Source organism: Etheostoma spectabile, chromosome 4 (assembly GCF_008692095.1).
Source record: "Etheostoma spectabile isolate EspeVRDwgs_2016 chromosome 4, UIUC_Espe_1.0, whole genome shotgun sequence".
Classification (NCBI taxonomy): Eukaryota; Metazoa; Chordata; class Actinopteri; order Perciformes; family Percidae; genus Etheostoma; species Etheostoma spectabile.
Window position 1 is genome coordinate 12,179,819 of NC_045736.1, and position 17,626 is coordinate 12,197,444.

The 17,626-nt window shown below is 41.2% G+C and overlaps 1 protein-coding gene across 2 annotated transcripts in view; it reads left to right on the top strand.

Moving 5' to 3' along the window:
- magi3b (membrane associated guanylate kinase, WW and PDZ domain containing 3b) overlaps positions 1-17,626 on the top strand; it is a 137,813-nt gene that overhangs the window by 72,657 nt on the left and 47,530 nt on the right. For both annotated transcript variants that reach the window (XM_032512680.1, XM_032512679.1), the window contains exon 2: positions 14,652-14,768. In XM_032512680.1, the coding sequence (XP_032368571.1) occupies positions 14,652-14,768 (117 nt within the window). The remainder of the gene's footprint in view (positions 1-14,651; positions 14,769-17,626) is intronic.

The following is a 17,626-nucleotide window of genomic DNA, read 5'->3' on the forward strand; positions in this document are numbered from 1 at the left end:
TTTTGGAATTTATGGTCAATGAACCTCATTTATTGGAAATTATACCTAATGTTTGAGTTAGAAAAGCAGAAATTAGGAACTATTTTGACTAAAATGAAAGGAATGGATGTTGATGAATAATCAGAGACTGGAATGTGTCAACTTTTACTCAATACTATTTCAAAACCACTTCAATTTGTTTTCAAATGCTATAAAATTGAACAAGACACCCCAAAATGAATGAAAGTAGAGATTTGTACTTGCCAAAGAGCGTTGTGCGGAATCAATAATGTTATTTTAGTAGATAAAAAGAACATTGACATAGGAAAATGGGTCAATTTGACCCGAGAACAACATGGGGGTTTAACAAAATAAACATTTGTCACATTTCTACAGAAATGTGACAAACATCTAAGGACTGTTCAGTAACTGGTTGCTGTAGTTGGGTAAGTGTTTGCATAAGAGGTGAAACGTACGTGTGCATCATGCTTTCTTAGCACAATGCACTTTCATAAGATGCCCCCAGGATGCTCTTTGCTCACTCAACAATGAAATGCACGGTATTAGAGGCGATGGACTGGCATTTTAGACGGCACGGAAATGCCGACCTTCACCTCCCACAAGAAGCCGCGATGATAAAAGAGAAAGTGGTAGAGGAGTCTCAGCCCGGAGAGTAGAATTAGGCAGTGAGCCGCACCTTTTGTTCACAGAGCCTTTGTATGACAACAAACACATCCAGATTGACATCAGTCTCGACCTTCAGACCTAGTTACTTTTCGTGATAGTGAAACACACTGCAATGATCAGTAGAATAGAGGAGTCGGGAGTGACACACAAATCCTCACTCTCTCTGCTCCGGCGCGCACACACACACACACACACACCGTCTTGCTCTCTTTTGCTTCCTTCCTCTGCAAAATCTGGCGAGGCGGCTGCTGTCGGAAAACGGCCAGGCTAGCACATCTTATCACCACAGCAACAATTATGATTCTATTTCAAGCCTATCTTTGTTTGGGTGTGTTTTGAATTAATAATATGATCCTCCTCTGTCAGTCCCTTAAACACCTCGCAGAAAGAGAGAAACAGTGAGCCAGAGGTTTTCCTAGTTCCCATCCTCTGCTCAGCGAAAGCCTTTATTAACCATGCATGCAAACTCCTCACCTTTTGGCGAAATATGCCATTTTGAAACCAAAATGGGTCACCTGCTTGATTTGTGCAGATCCGATGAGAGAAATAGTAGGGAGGGTTAGAAAAGTATATGTCATTGTCCACCATGACAAGTTGAGAGTAAACGTGCTGTGTTTGTATAGCGCTTTTCTAGTCTTACAACTGCTCAAAGCGCTTTTACATCATACAGGAAACATTCACCATTCACACACATTCATACACTGTGGCCGAGGCTGCCGGACAAGGTGCCACCTGCTCATCAGATAAACACTCACACACATTCACACTCCGATGCGCAGCACCGGGGACAACTTGGGGTTCAGTGTCTTGCCCAAGGACACTTCGACATGGGACTGCAGGGCCGGGGATCGAACCACCATCCTTCCGATTGGCAGGCAACCGCTCCACCACTGAGCCACAGCCGCCCCGTAGGGGTGGGAATCACCAGACGCCTCCCGATACAATATCATCACGATACTTATGCCACAATACGATATTATTATTTTAAACATATTGCAATATTATGTGATATATTGCAATTTATAGCCTTTTTTCCAACTTCAAATGTTTCCCAAATTCCCAATTTGTCAACAAGGGTTTTACTTAAAAAAAGATACATTTCACTGTTCGTTCATATCACTTTAATTTTATTGCTGAAAAATGGGATTGCCAAGCAGACAAACTGACCAACACATGCTGTATATAATAAAACATCGATACTTGGCGCCTGTGTATTGATACAGTATTGCCACTGAAAATATCACAATGCTATGCTGTATCGATCCCCCCCACCCCCCACCCCCACCCCTAACAGTGAGCTGGGTTACTCTTTTGCCAAGTAAGGTCTATTTCATTCTCACCATATGACCTGTCAGGTATCATCCAGTAGAAACTAGTTTAATTCAGTAGCTGTTGATTTATTTGATGTGCTCAAATATAGACTGATATTAAAAATGATGTCTAATGGTTTGTTAGGTTTGAGTGATGCTTTTGACTTAAGCTGCAGATTATCTTGCGTAACGGGAGAATGAAATGCTTTCCTTCAGAATGAGAATCCTTTGACGCACTCTTTAAAGAATTAATGCTTAAGGTTCTTGTTTCACAAAATGAATATTAAATGTACAGATTGGATGCTCTATATGTAATAAGTATTTATAAAATTAAATGTCCAGAATTAGTGTATAAAGCGTGTCCTTTTGGTGATTAAAATGTATGCAATACAAAAATGTGTTTATGGTTAAATCACTTACAGGAGCACATATTCTACTGAGATCTAGCCTCTTAATTTTGCTCTCCAAGTGCACCAGATTGATGCTTTTTGAGCTTTAAAATCTAAAAAAAATTCTAGATGGTCAGGGGTCTGCCGTAGCCTTCTCACCTTTTTTTTTTTTTACCCATGATGACTTGTTTGCATGCCTGATTAACAGCACTTTATAGTTAGACTGCTCTCTGCCTCCGTTGAGGAAGATGCCTGCGATAGCCCATATTTCTCTCATCATCCCCTGACGGCTGGCAGGATTAATGGCAAAGCTGCAGCCCGCAACGTTCGACAGCCATCTTGGGTTAAGGATGATTCAGCCCTTTCTTTACCCACTGTAGACTCATTAAACATCAAAAGGAATGCCTGATGAGCACTGTAGCTGCAATAATGCACATAATTTGTCAGGCAGCACTGAGTCAACAGCATTCAAAGCGGTCCTTAGTGGAGCCTGTTTAAGGTCTTGCTGCTGCATTTCCCACTTTTAGCATGGTTCCATGTATGAGATACTTGTGTTTACGGTGCCTTGGTGTGACATTTTAAAGAGAAAAACAGACTCTGCCATTAGGTCTGAGGAAGGCTAGATGTAAGTGCTGGTGAGAGATTAGGATTCAGACTTTAGTCTTGTGTTTCTGACTGCCTGAGCAGGTTGGTCGGCTTCCACCTCATTTCAGTAGCTATTACGTTCTCTCTGTATTTTCTACCGCTCTCAATAATTGAGTACGTCTGGCCGACTTCTTGCGCCACAAAAAAAACATGACTTCACTTTTATGGAGACATGATTTGACAACAAGCTTGGGATTAGACAGACCCTCCCACAAGCAGAGAACAACACGGCTCACTTGAGTCACACTTGTTTTGTTTTTTCAAGCTATAACTTGAAAACTCATTTCTCTCCAGCAGAAACAGTGTTTGCATCCATTTGTGCCAGATGTAGTTTTGCATGTGAAACAGGCAGGAGAGGAGAGAGGGGGGGGATAAGAAATGCACGGCGGTTACACTGGTGGTTCCCAAAGTAAGTGGCATAGAGCCGAAAACGATGAGCGTGTCCAGAGGGAAAAGCGTGGATTGGAATAAAAGCTGAATGAATCTGATTCATCTGGAAACAATAAATAAACAAGAGCGCTCTGATGCCAGCAAGGCAGTTAGACATCCAAACATGTATAGTACAAGAGATGGACAGATTTTTATTGATCAAAAATGTTGGTCAGATCTAAAATATATGTAACTATGGATTCCCATTTCATTTAATAATTTCTGACTTTCCATGACCTGCAAAACTAATGCATTTCCCATCAGCCTCAGCCCAACTCTGTATAGTATTTGGTGCTAATTAGCAAATGTTAACAATGATCTATAATGGTGATTAGTTAACTATTAAATAAATCACCAAGTATTTTCATTACTGATTAATTGGTTTCAGTCATTTTTTAATGAAGGACATGTAAAAATTCTGATTCCAGCTTCTCAAATGTGAACATTTGCTAGTTTCTTGATTCTTCTATGACAGTAAACTGAATATCTTTGAGTTGTGGACAAAACAAAACATTTGAAGATGTCATCATGGGCTTTTGGAAATTGATTGACATTTTGACATTTTATAGACCAAACAACCAACTGATCAATCAAGAAAATCGACAGATTAAAATAGTCGTTAGTTGCAGCCCTAATGGCTGTAGACTCTTAGTAATCTACACAAACCAAATGAGAAAAAAATAATAATTGTATAGCAACTTTTTTTTCCTAGGATACCCAATAGTGTCACCAGTTAATACCAGTTGATGTGATCTTATATGCCAAGGACCTTTTAATATAAATCCCACAAGTTGCCCTGCGTAGAAGCTTAAGGTTAGGCATCGGCCTCCGGTGGTCTGGGTTAGGTTAGCCCATTGGTCAGATCAGAGGACCTGAACGCGCCAGCATGGACGCCTGGCCCATCTAGCTTGACTGCCAAACAGGGTCTTGCAAAGAAAAGCAGTGGGTCAGAACACGCAATTTGATTTGATGTATTAAATTGCATTAAGAATGCCTTACACTGGAAAAGACATCCAATACAATAGAGGATAAAAACACAATAAACAGGACTTATTTCCATTATGGTCCTCAACACTAACAACAGGAGAGCAAAGTTCAGTTTTTACCATCAGTGTGGTGCAAACTTTATTCGGATTGATTAATGCTTATGAGGTTTTGCAGACATGTCTGAGCCAGATGTAAAATGAGGAAAACTGTGTGATGTGTTTGTGTGCCTGTGTCTGAGTTAATTCTGCAGCTGTCTCCTTTTGCACAGGCCACGTTAATGATACAGAGGCACGAGCCATAGACTCATTAAACAGAGAGTGGGAGAATACATGCGAAGTGGAAAGGATCCAGACAGAGGAGTGTGAGACAGCAAAAAGAGAAAATGGATTCGGAAGATTTTAGAAACAAAAAGTGAAGGAACGCACACAAAAAAAACAACACAAAATAGAGAAACAACATGACTCAGCACCTGCAGGGCAACACTCCTCCTTCTCGCACTTTCTTCCTCCTTCCTTCCTCAACCCCAACCCTTATCTGTCTCTCTGGGACTAGGACTTCTTCTTTTCCCCTCACACTATCACAGCAGCTTTGGCACTCCTGCTGTTGATGCTGTTAATTCGCACACCGCAGCCTGCTGAGTTGTCTCGCCTTTACCTTAAAGGAGGAAGGTCAGGCCTCCATCTCCAGAGTGACGATGGACTGAGGGGAGGGGGTGGAGAGCAGAGTAGAGGAGAGCATATGGTTAGTTAAATTTAATGCTTAGACCGATGTCTCTCTGAACTTACGTGATCAGTGGGCTGGAAATGTGTCATGCCATGATCATACAAGGGGATATTTGTAGTCTTTATTGTCGGGGCGGGGGGGGGGTTCAGTACTATGCGGCATGCAGTGTGTGTATGTGTCTGTGTGTGTCTACCACCCAGCCACGCAGTCAGAAATAATTGAACATCCTCTTGGGATATTTTAAATTAGTGAAGCCACCATCAAAAAGTTAACAACAAATCTAATCACCTTGCTGGATTTTTGCTTTGTTGTGTGTGTGTATGTGTGTGTGTGTGTGTGTGTGTGTGTGCGTGTGTGTGTGTTTCCCCCCCTCTCCATTTTAGCTCATCCTTTTAACCCTTGTGTTGTCCTTCCGGGTCAAAAAGATTAACACTTTTCATTTTTACTCTTTTGACGTTTGAAACGCATTGTTATCTTTTTGATTTCACTAACACCACCTCACTACATCAGTTTGACACTACTTTTTAGAATCCATGGTCAATAACCCTCATTTATATAGAATTATACCTAATATGTGAGCTAATAAAAAAATTATGAATTATTTTGACTGATAGTTGAGATCAGAGGAACGTATCTTGAGTGGATGAGTTGTCAGGATACTAATTTGAAACCATTTCAATTTACACCAAAAATTCAATGAAAGTGATCGATTGTATTTGCAAAGAGCGTTGCATGGAATCCATTACTTTTTTTGTGGTAAAAGAAACCCATATTTCAGATGTTGACATTTTTTTTTAAAGGGGTCAAATTTGACCTGAGGACAACAGGATGGTTAAGCCGCTTATACCAGACATCTGACCAACTGCTAAAATGAGGTGAAATGACAGCGTGTGCAGAGAGAGGTTTGGGCGAGTGAGACCACTGCCAGCCAGCCAAGCAGACAGACAGGAAACACAGCTACGCAGTGGCCAATCAGGCGAGCCCTTCCACTCCTCTAATGCAGAATCCTCCAGCCATTGTTGCCCTCCACATGCCAGTTACATAAGCACAGAATTCTACTGACGGTACTGCATGAGGTGTGAGATTATAAGCCAGGCTTATAGCACACCACTCACAGTCTTTGCCTCTCTCAGCAGACTCAGCGAGATGCCCTATGATCCCGGTCTCACCTACAGCTATTTGAAAAGTTGAGCAGAGGTCTTTCCGGAAAATTGCAGCTCAAAAAAAAAAGTGCCCTGAGGCAATTTTGTCACCTAAAATGGCCACAGGAAGCCGCAAGATTAGAGCAGGATGGAGGAGGTTGGTGGAGTGGGGTGTTGCTGCTGTCAGTGCAGAAGAGTGATGAGGAGCCAAACCAGAGGTCTGTCAGGTGTTGGTACCTCAGCGAGACCCCGTTTGACTTGAGTGCCACAAGGGGAGAGGAGAGACCGAGGACGTGGATGTTGGTGACCTGTCATACATCACATGATGGATGGAGAGGAAAGCCAAGATTTGGGGGGGCTATGTGAAGCATCAGGTGGCCTGCGAGTACGGGTGAAGCAGAGCATTAGAGAGAGGGATTTAAAAGCACAGAGTGTAAGAAGCACCTCGGGGTGAAATCTTAGAATCAAGAGCCCCACAGAAAGGCAGAACAGGCAAAAACAAACTAATGGGGTCTTAAATCCCACACATCTGTACTTCTATTTGGGTTCATAGTGTGCTCACATTGTCGAAGTGTGGTCAAATGCAGTGCACTTAGAGTACCTGGATGGTTAACTCATAACGGTCAAAAAGTTGAATGTGGAAACATAACTGCCCTGTTTTTGTAGGTAGCGCTGTGCAGTGCTCAGATTACTGTTTATGATCATTATTCACAACGCATTGGTTTCCACTTCTTGTGTTGTTGTTTTTTTAAAAAGTTAGAAACGTTGTCTGGTGCAAATGCATGTATAGTAATACCATCTAATACTGCACAGAAATAATAAAACACAATAAGCAATAGTTGTGGGTCTTAAAGCAGCAATTGACACATTATATTGTACTATGTACAGTGACTATTCTAAGTTGATAAATGCAATTTATGTAATTCACTTATTAAGAAGGAGATTATTGAAAAAAATCAGTATTGCATTTTATATATTAGCTTCTTCCTTTTAACTGAAGGAAGGGTTTGGCGATATAAATAAAACCTTCTATCACCTAATAATGATTTTAGGTCACATTTAATTGAAAGTTGCTTTGGATAAAAGTGTCAGCTAAATGACACAATTCTCTGGACATGCACTTCCTGGTGGGAGTTGGGTCATCAGCTCACCTGATTTTGTTGAATTTAGTTTGTCTTTTATCTTTCAGTTCTGTAAAATATACCTATTTGTAGTTACAACTGAGGGAATATATACACAGCGGGTGAAACAAGTATTGAACACATCACCATTTTACCCAGTAAATATTTCCAAAGGTGCTATTGACATGACATTTTCACGGGAGGTTGGTAACAACCCAAGTAATCCATACATACAAAGAAACCAAAACAAATAAGTTCAGAAAGTAAGTTATGTGTAATGACACAGGGAAACGTATTGATCACGCTTACTGATATTTATTACTTTGTACAAAAGCCTTTTTTGGTAATGACAGCTTCACGATGCCTCCTGGATGGAGAAACTAGTCCCATGCATTGCCCTGGTGCGATTTTGGCCCATTCTTCCACACAAACGGTCTTCAAATCTTAAAGGTTCCATGGGCCTCGTCTATGATTATTGAGCTTCAGTTATTTCCATAGATTTTCAAATGGGATTTAAGTCAGGTGATGGGCTGGGCCATTCTAGCAGCTTTCTTTGAAACCAATTGAGTTTCCTTGGCTGTGTGTTTGGGATCATTATCTTACTGAAATGTCCATCCTTCTCTCATCTTCATCATTCTGGTAGATGGCAGATTTGTCAAGAATGTCTCGGTACATTTGCCCATTCATTCATCCTTCCTTCTTTCCATTATGTAAAGTTTGCCAGTACCATTTGCTGAACAGCAGCCCCAGACCATGATGTTCCCACCTCCAAACTTCACTGTTGGTATGGTGTTTTTAGGGTGATGTGCAGTGCCATTTCTCCTCCAAACATGGTGTGTATCATGGCATCCAAACTCATCTGACCATACTATAATATACCAATATTTCACTGGCTTTTCCAAATGTGCAGCAAACTTTAAACAAGCTTCAACATGCTTTTTTTTTCAGCAATGGAGTCCTGCGTGGTGAGCGTGCATACAGCCCATGGCGGTGGAGTGCATTTCTTACTGTGTTCTTTGAGACAACAGTAGCTAATAATTGCAGGTCTTTTTGAAGCTCTCCACAAGTAGTCCTTGGCTCTTGGACAACTCTTCTGATTATTCTTTTCTCTCCTCTGTCAGAAACCTTGCGAAGAGCAAGCACCTGGTCGAGGCAAATTTATGGTGTAATGATTGTCTTTCAACCCAACAGTGCTCATTGGAATGTTCAGAAGCTAGAAATGCACCTGCAACTAATGCCATTATTATGTTTTTGCCACAATTATGTTGCAAATGTGTTGATACAGCTCTTTGCTTTTACCCATCATGAGATGTCTTGTGTGACACCTTGGCAATGAGACCTTTTTGTAGGCCATCAGTTGGGCCTGAACCAGCTGATATTAATTTGCACTAACACAGGGCCGTATAGCTTTTTAATAACTGATAGTTTCCAGCTGTTGTCATGGCTTTCCATGCCTTTTTGCACCTCCCTTTCTTCATGTGTTCAACACTTTGTGTTATTTCACAATATTACACATAACTCATTTTCTAAACTTATTTGTTTTGGTTTCTTTGTATGTATGGATTACTCGGGTTGTTACCAACATCCAACATCTGGTGAACATTTCATGTCAATAGCACCTTTGGAAATATATTTACTGAGAAAAATGGTGACGTGTTCCATACTTATTTCACCTGCTGTATACCAGCAAATTTAATACCAGAGAAATCAAAGTAGTCCATCACGTTGACGCCAAAAATATACAAAGGTCCGATATTGCCAAAAATCATTCCACTCGTATCATAGTTTCACGGTATACAGTGTGACATTGCTCACATCTAATTGAAGCTATATATATATATATATATATATATATATGTGTGTGTGAGATATTAAAACCCACATGACTCCGTCTTTCCATTATGTTTTACACATATCCCCACAATTCACCGTGACATATTTGGGATCCCTACAAGAATGTAAAATAAAGATCTGTGGGTTTGAACAATAGGAGTTTGTCCTCTCATTAAAATTGACTACATCAGCCAAAAAATGACATGCTTACATTTAAGTGACAAAGCCCTCTAGTGGCCGTATGAATTCTGACTCTTGTCCATCGGAGCAAAGAAGGAAGTGTTGTGATTTACAATTTGTGAAGTTGCCATGGAGCCACATAGTCTGCATTGGCAAAAGGTTGGGTGGTTGGATGGGTAACCAAACATTAAACAGAGACTACTTGGCTACTCACAGCCAACATTTTGTTTCCTTTAACCACCACCATAATCATAGTTATGTAACCCAGCCCAGGATATTTCCCAAATCCTAACCAAGTTGTGTTTATGCCTAAAGCATATTTTTCTTTTCCTCTACCTAGAAATGATCCACTCTGTACACAGTGAAGATGTTTGGATAAAAGCACACTGTATGTTGCAATGCTGCAAGTGTCTGGAAGTCCCATGGGTATCTATTATAGAGAGAAAAGAGAGGAAGGTGTTCAGTCTAATGCATATGAGAGACAGAGATTGCAGTCTTTTGCGTATACATTCCAGGCACACATGTACCCTGTGACTTTTCAAATGTCTTTTGACAAAATGTGTACAATTCCTGCCGTAAGTCTCTCTATAAGATGACCTTGTGCACTGAGAAAGGTGTTCCCGGAACAGCTCCAGTTCTGACGACATCTCAGAAGACTCTTTAACACCAGAGATAATGACCTCCCTGCAGACGTCCCCCATGCCTTGGGGAGTGTGCCTCAGAATGAAATGTCGCAATAGAAAGCAGGTTTTTGCTCACATTTCACTGTGTTGGAAAAAAAGGGCCGTCAAGAGGATACAATAATTGTCCATGCACAGCCTTGCTCCTAGGCTGTGTTTTCTTGCCGAGAGTGAGTTTAGAAGGTTGATGCCGCTCTCGTGTCTGAAAGTACAGCCAGAAAACGACTAGCTTAGCTTAGCATAAAGACTGGAAACAGGAAGAACGTCCCTTTTACAAGCCAAGAAATAGAATGTAACCCCTCTGTAAAACCACAGCATTTCCTCTGTCCTTTATACTTAATTATTTGTATCAGACTTTCCAATACTTTTTGTAGGTGTTGTAGATTATATCTATCATCTCATATAACTCTCAGCGAGAAAGCAAAATGTTGAACTATTCCTTTAAGACTGGTGGGTTTTTTTTAATTCAGTTTTGCACTTGCACTTCTGATTACATTGAAATTAAATACTTGGTTAGAATGTGCAGTTTAAATGAATACAATAAAAATTGAGTTGCACCTATAAGATAACATAATATTACAAATTTAAAACTTAAACGTAATAGACAGCAGCGAATTTAACAAAGGAAATTTAGAAAACACGGCAAGATTAAGAGGTAAGTGAGGACAATATACAGAAAGTTGGAGCAACAACCCGAAAACAAAACTTCAACACATCATGAATTAAATCAGGGAATAAAATGAACATCACTAATATGACTGATGGCAGATTGTTTTCCTTTATTTATCGCTTACGGTGATCTCAGTACTTTAGTTCAAAAACAAATGGCGTGATGTGTTTTCACTCTTCGGATCTTACATAATAATTTTCACAAAGTAAATGAGTGCATTTTTCCAACATTCACAGAACAAGTCTCTTCAAACAGATGCTTGACATGTGCTTGTGTGCGAGAGAGAGTTATGTCTCGAGCTTGGAGTGTTAATCTAATTCCGTGGCTTCTGAGTGAGGTGTTGGTCTAAGTGAGGATGTTAACAGTCTGTTGCTTCACTAAGGGTGCCAGGCGCTGCCTCCATCACTGCAGATATTTTCCCTCCAGTTTTTGAGGAGAGGAGTGCTGCTGATGCCATGTGAGCTGGCAGCACGGTCCTCACGGATTCCCATGGGTGACCTTGCTCTTTTATGACGCATCTCCTGTCGTCGCTTCACGACAAAAATGACAAGTTAGCAGAGGAGAGCAGATGATCTTTGGATGAGTGTGAAGCAACAGCTTCATTTAAAGGGAACCAGTTGCTTGATTGTAGCCAAATCTGATCCAATTTGGAGGAAACCTCCGAATACAGCTCATGACATAACACACTAAATAAATTAGAGACAATTTTCTGCCATCGCAATGACTGCAGTCATAGTGAAATAAAAAAAGACAGTGAAGGCTGAGAAAAGAGAGACAACTTACAGGATTTTAAAGGAGAACATGACAGAAACAAGACATTACCTTATTATTTTCTACATACTAAATGTTGATTGATTGTATGCTCATCCTCCTAGCTGGCTCGAGGGAGGTAACTTACAAGTGAGTGGGTGGCCGATGGGGCACAATAGAGCCCATTGAGTCCCCCGTCACAAAAAAATGAGGCCTGCTACAATAGCGGTGTTATCTGTGGGGAGGAGGAATGTTTGACAGCCTCACTGTTAACAGTCTCTGACAGGACCCAGGAAGCCCCACAGGCCCGATCTGTAACGCTGTACTTGTACCGCAATGAACAGATCAGAGCAATGTTTGCGTGTCTATGTGTGTGCATTTTTTTTCTTTCTTTTATTTTATCCAACAAAGTGTGAATGAGCTTGTTTGCTCTACTGTCTTGCGGTGACACACCTGGCACTGTAGCTCTACTGTACAGCCACAAACATCTACTGCTGATGATGCCTGTTGGCTGCTAAAGGGCGAGGCATGTGTGAGTTACAGAGAGCCATCGACTACTTTCATCATCAAAGAGAGAGTTTCATCTTCACAGATGCACACGGCTTTAGCGTGCAATTAAGGGTTTAACGTGTAGAGTAATATTTGGTGTGATTGGCTCGTGCTCAGGGAGATGTTGAGACGGCGAAAGATCAAAACGAGTAAAGTCAAGTGTATTTGTAAAGCCCGATATTACACGCAAAGTCTTAATTGCAGGCCCACCACATCAATGAGCTCCTGACCCAGCTAGAGCTCTTGGAGAAGAGAACGGGAAACAAAAAGCAAATCCTAGCATTTCAGCAAGAAATACCTATTTTAAGACTTCTCACGGGAAAAAGTAGGAATCAAGACATAGGAATTAAAAAGACATGCAAAAAAATTATCCAAGCCATTCAGAAGATATAGGTTCAAAATGTCATCACCTAGTATGGCAGGTGTTAATATAGACTATTTTCTGAGTTGTCTACCTGATAATAGGCAAGAATCTGCATTCATGCAAGAACAAGAGCTTTGTAAAAATCCTATCCACAGTGCACCTATCTTTGATGCGCTTGCTGTTGAAATATTGACAGCAGACACATTCTGAACATGACTGAAATGCTAGTTGACATGCCACGTTTGTCAGAGGTTTGAGTCAACCCAGGATAACCAAGAGACTGATAACCTTTAATGTTTCTTATATTTAATGTCCAAATGTTTTGACGAGGCAATTTTTTAAGCTAATTTTGTTGAATCCTCCCTTGGATGCTATGTCTCTAGCTGAAAGCATATGGAGCACATGCAGTTTTTTGTTCCATATTCATGCCCTTGTTTGTGAGCCGATTTTGAACAAAAAAAAAGCATATTCTGGGACAGTTTTGAGATGAAGTTGCCAGATTGGACCTTGGTTCCCCAGTCTCAGTCTGTTTGTCTGCTCGACCAGCTGTGATGCAGCCCTCTTTGGAGAGGCAGACCGAGAACGTGCAACCTTTATTCTGAAAAGCCAGGCCCGTCGGGATGATTGCTCCTAAAACGGCGTCAGATGGCAGCGAGGCCTGTGAACATTAGGGGCATTTTGATGTGAGTCAACAGCAAACTCCAAAATGTGTGTGAGAGTACGTTCTGTACACAAAAACAGAGGATCTCTGTGGTGTCACAATAAAGGCTGGTTAGTGTTGGAAAGGAAGATGCTATAAAGCTTGCTTAAATATTCCCAGAGCGCAGTATTATTGGATCTCCCCTCCATAGTTAAGTACATCTTCCCTCTCCGTTAGCACATACACTGAGTCTACAGTAGCGAGATCCCGTCTTTAGTCCTCCTGATTAGTATTCATAGCAATGCAGAGAGGAGTAATGCAGAGCGGCGTTAGGTCTGTGCGCGCAACAGAGAGGGAAGTAGAGACGGAGAGAGAATAAGGGACAGAAATGGGGAAAAAAATTGATTACTTCTCTGTAGTCAAACTGTTTTAAAGCCTGCTCTCCCCCCCGTCTGTCAAAAGATGAGGCTGACTCTGAAGCTGAGGGCAGGCAGACACCGAAGATCTCTTTCTGTTTTCCAAACTCCTCATCGTGTTCTTTCAGAGGAAAAAAAAGTCGTCTTCTGCCTCAAACTTTGCATGAACTTGCTTTGTTTTTACAAAGGCTTGTGGGAGCTGCGAGCAAAGGCGAAATGTTTTCAGATTTTCTTATTAAAATCTTACTGGCGCCTCACTTTTTGAGGTTGTGGCATTGCTCGTCTTTGCCTAAAAAAGTTTGTGAGGCTTGCGTGGAAGATTACTTGAAACTGTAAAGACAGTCAAGCGTGTGGCATTCATCATCTGTCACTCAGCAGTTTGGATTTCAGATTTGTTGCTTCAAATGAACGAAGGCAGTTCCAGTTCAGTTTGTTCTCGGCATTTTTAACAAGCCGTCTTCACTGAGTATGCAAAAATAATCCGAAAATATAGCCTAGTGCGGCATTGTGCTCCCTTTTCAACAACACATACACTACTGTTTCCGGGCCAAATATCCCTCTGTTACCTCTCTCATACACTCTCCATTTAACCGAAGAGATCAGAGTTTAAAAAACTATTTAACCTTCATCCTCCTCCTCAGCTACAATCTCCCCTCAGTGATCAAACTGGAATGAAAAGTTGAATCAAAAAGGATTTAATCTCTCAGCTAGACAGAAGAGGTGGTCAACCATACTGTACCTACGGGCATATACTGGATGGATAATCCTGTGGATAATATTGCAACTATGAATGAAAACTGGGACTTTTGACTTTATCCAAAAGGCTTTGAGAGAGTTTTAGTAGTTTTATCTCATCCAATCAAGCAGGTGCTTTGGAGTATAAGTCTGAATAAATTTCAATCCCTTAGGGGGGAATCTTATTAAGCACTCAATATCTTTATAAAAAAAAGAAAGAAAAAAACACCTGTAAATGCAACATCTATGCTCTAAAATGTTAACCGTTTGGTCAAGTAGAAAACCAGTTTGATCTGGTTCTGTGGTATTGATCACTTTGTAAGAGTACATGTCACTTGGATGGATTTTCTCTTCGACGTAAACCCTTCAGAGAGAGCACGGCCATGTTTGTATTGACCCCCTTCTGCCTCTGTTTTTTGCAGGAAAAGTATTGAACACGGACCTGCGCCACTACCTCAGCCTGCAGTTTCAGAAGGGCTCGCTGGACCACAAGCTCCAACAAATCATACGGGACAACCTCTACCTACGCACCATCCCCTGTAAGTACCCCTGTATGCTGCACTGGACTGCATACTTAACACTCATTTACTACACTCTAAAGCACCCGCGAGCACAAAGCAGGCCATTAATGTACAGTGTAACCTACTTTCTAGTGCATATGTGCTTTTATCTGAGCATGTTATGGGAACACTGAGGATGTTCTGGATGCATCACACAGCTGGATATGCATCACACAGCTGGATATGCAACCCACTGGAAGCAGCGGTAATGTGTTCTCGTTCTAGTACGCTATGGACTTCATACGCAAACCGCGCTCACATGCTTGCCCTCACACATTTTCATCCTTTCACAGCTCTCTGTCGCACACTTTACAAAACACACAGACTTCAATGTCACCATAGCAACTCGATCCAAGGACATCTCTCTAACCTAACTTATTTACTTCTGTGCCGTGTCATCACACTGATCAAAGCCACAGTCTTTCCATAAATAACCCTGTGTTTTCGCTCTGCTGCTGTGCTTTCCCTCGCTGACATTCAGCTCAGTTTGGCCATCACCGGAATCAGTAACGGAGTGATAAATAAAGAGATTGGTCCCGCAGACTGCCAAGAAGCACTGCAAAGAACAGTAATTCTAATGGAAATGTCCATTAATTGCAAAAAAACAATAATATTAATATTGCAAAACAGCTGTTGCTCTACAATGTATAATTGCTCCATGAAATGTATTTTTAGTGTAGTATTTTAAAATTTACCAAGCAGGCAAAAAAAAAAATAGCTGTAACTTTCCAAAACACATTTCACAAAGCAAGCCATTAATGTACAGTGTAACCTACTTTCTAGTGTATATGCTCCTGTATTTTCTTGGGTTTGGGTTTACGAGCTTGAATATTGTAATCTTTCAAATGAAAGCATGACAATTACCAAAATTAGAGTGACGCGGCTGTTTAAAGCTAATTAATATCCTGATTAAGGTTTGCGTGGGTGGCAGAAATGCAGGTTATTTGCCACAATGATGCAAATGCCACCAAATTAAATTTTCCTGGAAAGACTTTTTCTTTCAAGTAAACAGCATCTGTCTGCTGCTCTGGTAATTCATACTCCATTTATACACAAAGGGGATGATTAGCAGCACAAAAAAAAGGCTGGTTCATTTCCATTCCATTTAGTAACAAAAAAATTGGAGGCGTCTCGTCTCTGATACAGTCTGCCGATGCCTGCGGAGATACTGCACTCCATTTGTAAAGCGCCAGAGGACGTGTGGCAGTGAGATCGCATCGACAGGAGACGTGACTGTGACGCAGTCTCTGTAATCCTGAAACAGCGGTCGTGTTCGAACAGATATTTGGGGCCTTAAATATTTCCCACGTACTGTTGAAGACTGAAGAGTCTGCTCAGAGGAGCGCCGTAATTGAGTGGAGTCAAGGTTTTAGTCCCATGCAGAGCGACTGCTCCTTAGGCGGTGACAGACTCTCAGGCGCAGCACTGTCACAAACATGCAGCATCTCCGTTTTCTGCTCCCCGAGGGCCGGAGGTCGCTCTCCGTCTTGTTCAGAGGTGACTTGGATGCACAAGTGTAACACTTTTAGGAAGGAAGCTGCTTACATTTCATCTTTATTTAATATCTGAGGGATATCTTCCTTACCCCCCTCCTGCACTTTTACTTTTCCTTCTTTTTCTTCCCTTCCATGTCTGTTTCCTTCATCCACTCCCTGTCCCTCTTTATTTCATTTAGCTGTCAGTCACGTTCTGAGCTGAGCCGTTTGTTTCAACTTGAACTGTGATTGAATCTGTCTTTTCAGGTCAGTTACAAACCTCATCGGCGTTTTCTACTAAACTCATCATCAGTGATATTTTTTTTTCAGTTCCAAGGACAACCTGCATTTTCCTCCACAGCCTGCTCTGCTCCCTGTCATCCACATTCAGCTGATACACACTGACCTTAACTACTACTGCACACATGGCTTTCTGTTTTTTTTCTTTTCACGTACAATAGTGGCGGTCGTTGAGGTTTTCATGGCCCGCGACCACCGTTCATCATCAGGAGCCGGTGGGCTCGCTGCATAAGTCTGACTCTCTAATCCCCGGCTTGAATTACTGTCTTAATGAGCAAGAGACCAGGACTCGCACAGCGCCGGCACCTCCATCATTCACTCGCTCGCTTTCAGTCCCCCCATCCTTCACCCTCTCTGCTTCACTTTCGCTCTTTCTCTGTTTCAATTACCCTTGTCAGCCTTTAAAGAAAAAATGGATTCGCTCAGTGTTGCTTTCCGGTATTCAGCTTTCCTCATATTGATGAGTGGATTTGGATTAGACGGCAAGTACAAAAATAGATGAAAATTTAGAAAAGCATTTCTAATTGTGTTGACCACCGTAATAATGAACATATACATTTGCACTTCTGATGTATGAAAGATGTTTGAATGAAACATCTAAGCTACAATGATATGTATTCACATCCCAACATCCGGTGCACTAAGAAGGTCTATTTATAGATTTTACCTGTTTCAGAGTAGTTTGACTCCTGCCTTTTAGTTACATTAATATACAGTATACACGTATTTCCTCTGTAATAATTATGATATTTATACAATTTTGACTTTATTTAGGAGCATTAATTCAGTTTTGGGGCACCTTGCTCAAGAATTGTTCATACAAATATAAATCTCTACATGCATTTCCTGGTCTGTTTTGTATTACACTTCTGCAAACAACTAGTCTATATCCACGATGTTCACTTCTGGGATTTCTCCGGTGCTGCCGGAAATTCCTCCAGATTTTATCCTTTTGGTCGGATGTCAGTTATCTTCTTCTTACTTTGTTTTAGAATTCTAACCTCCAGTGGATTTCTGAGGACCATGGTTAACTGCTCCTCAGATCTCTGCAGGGTAAATACA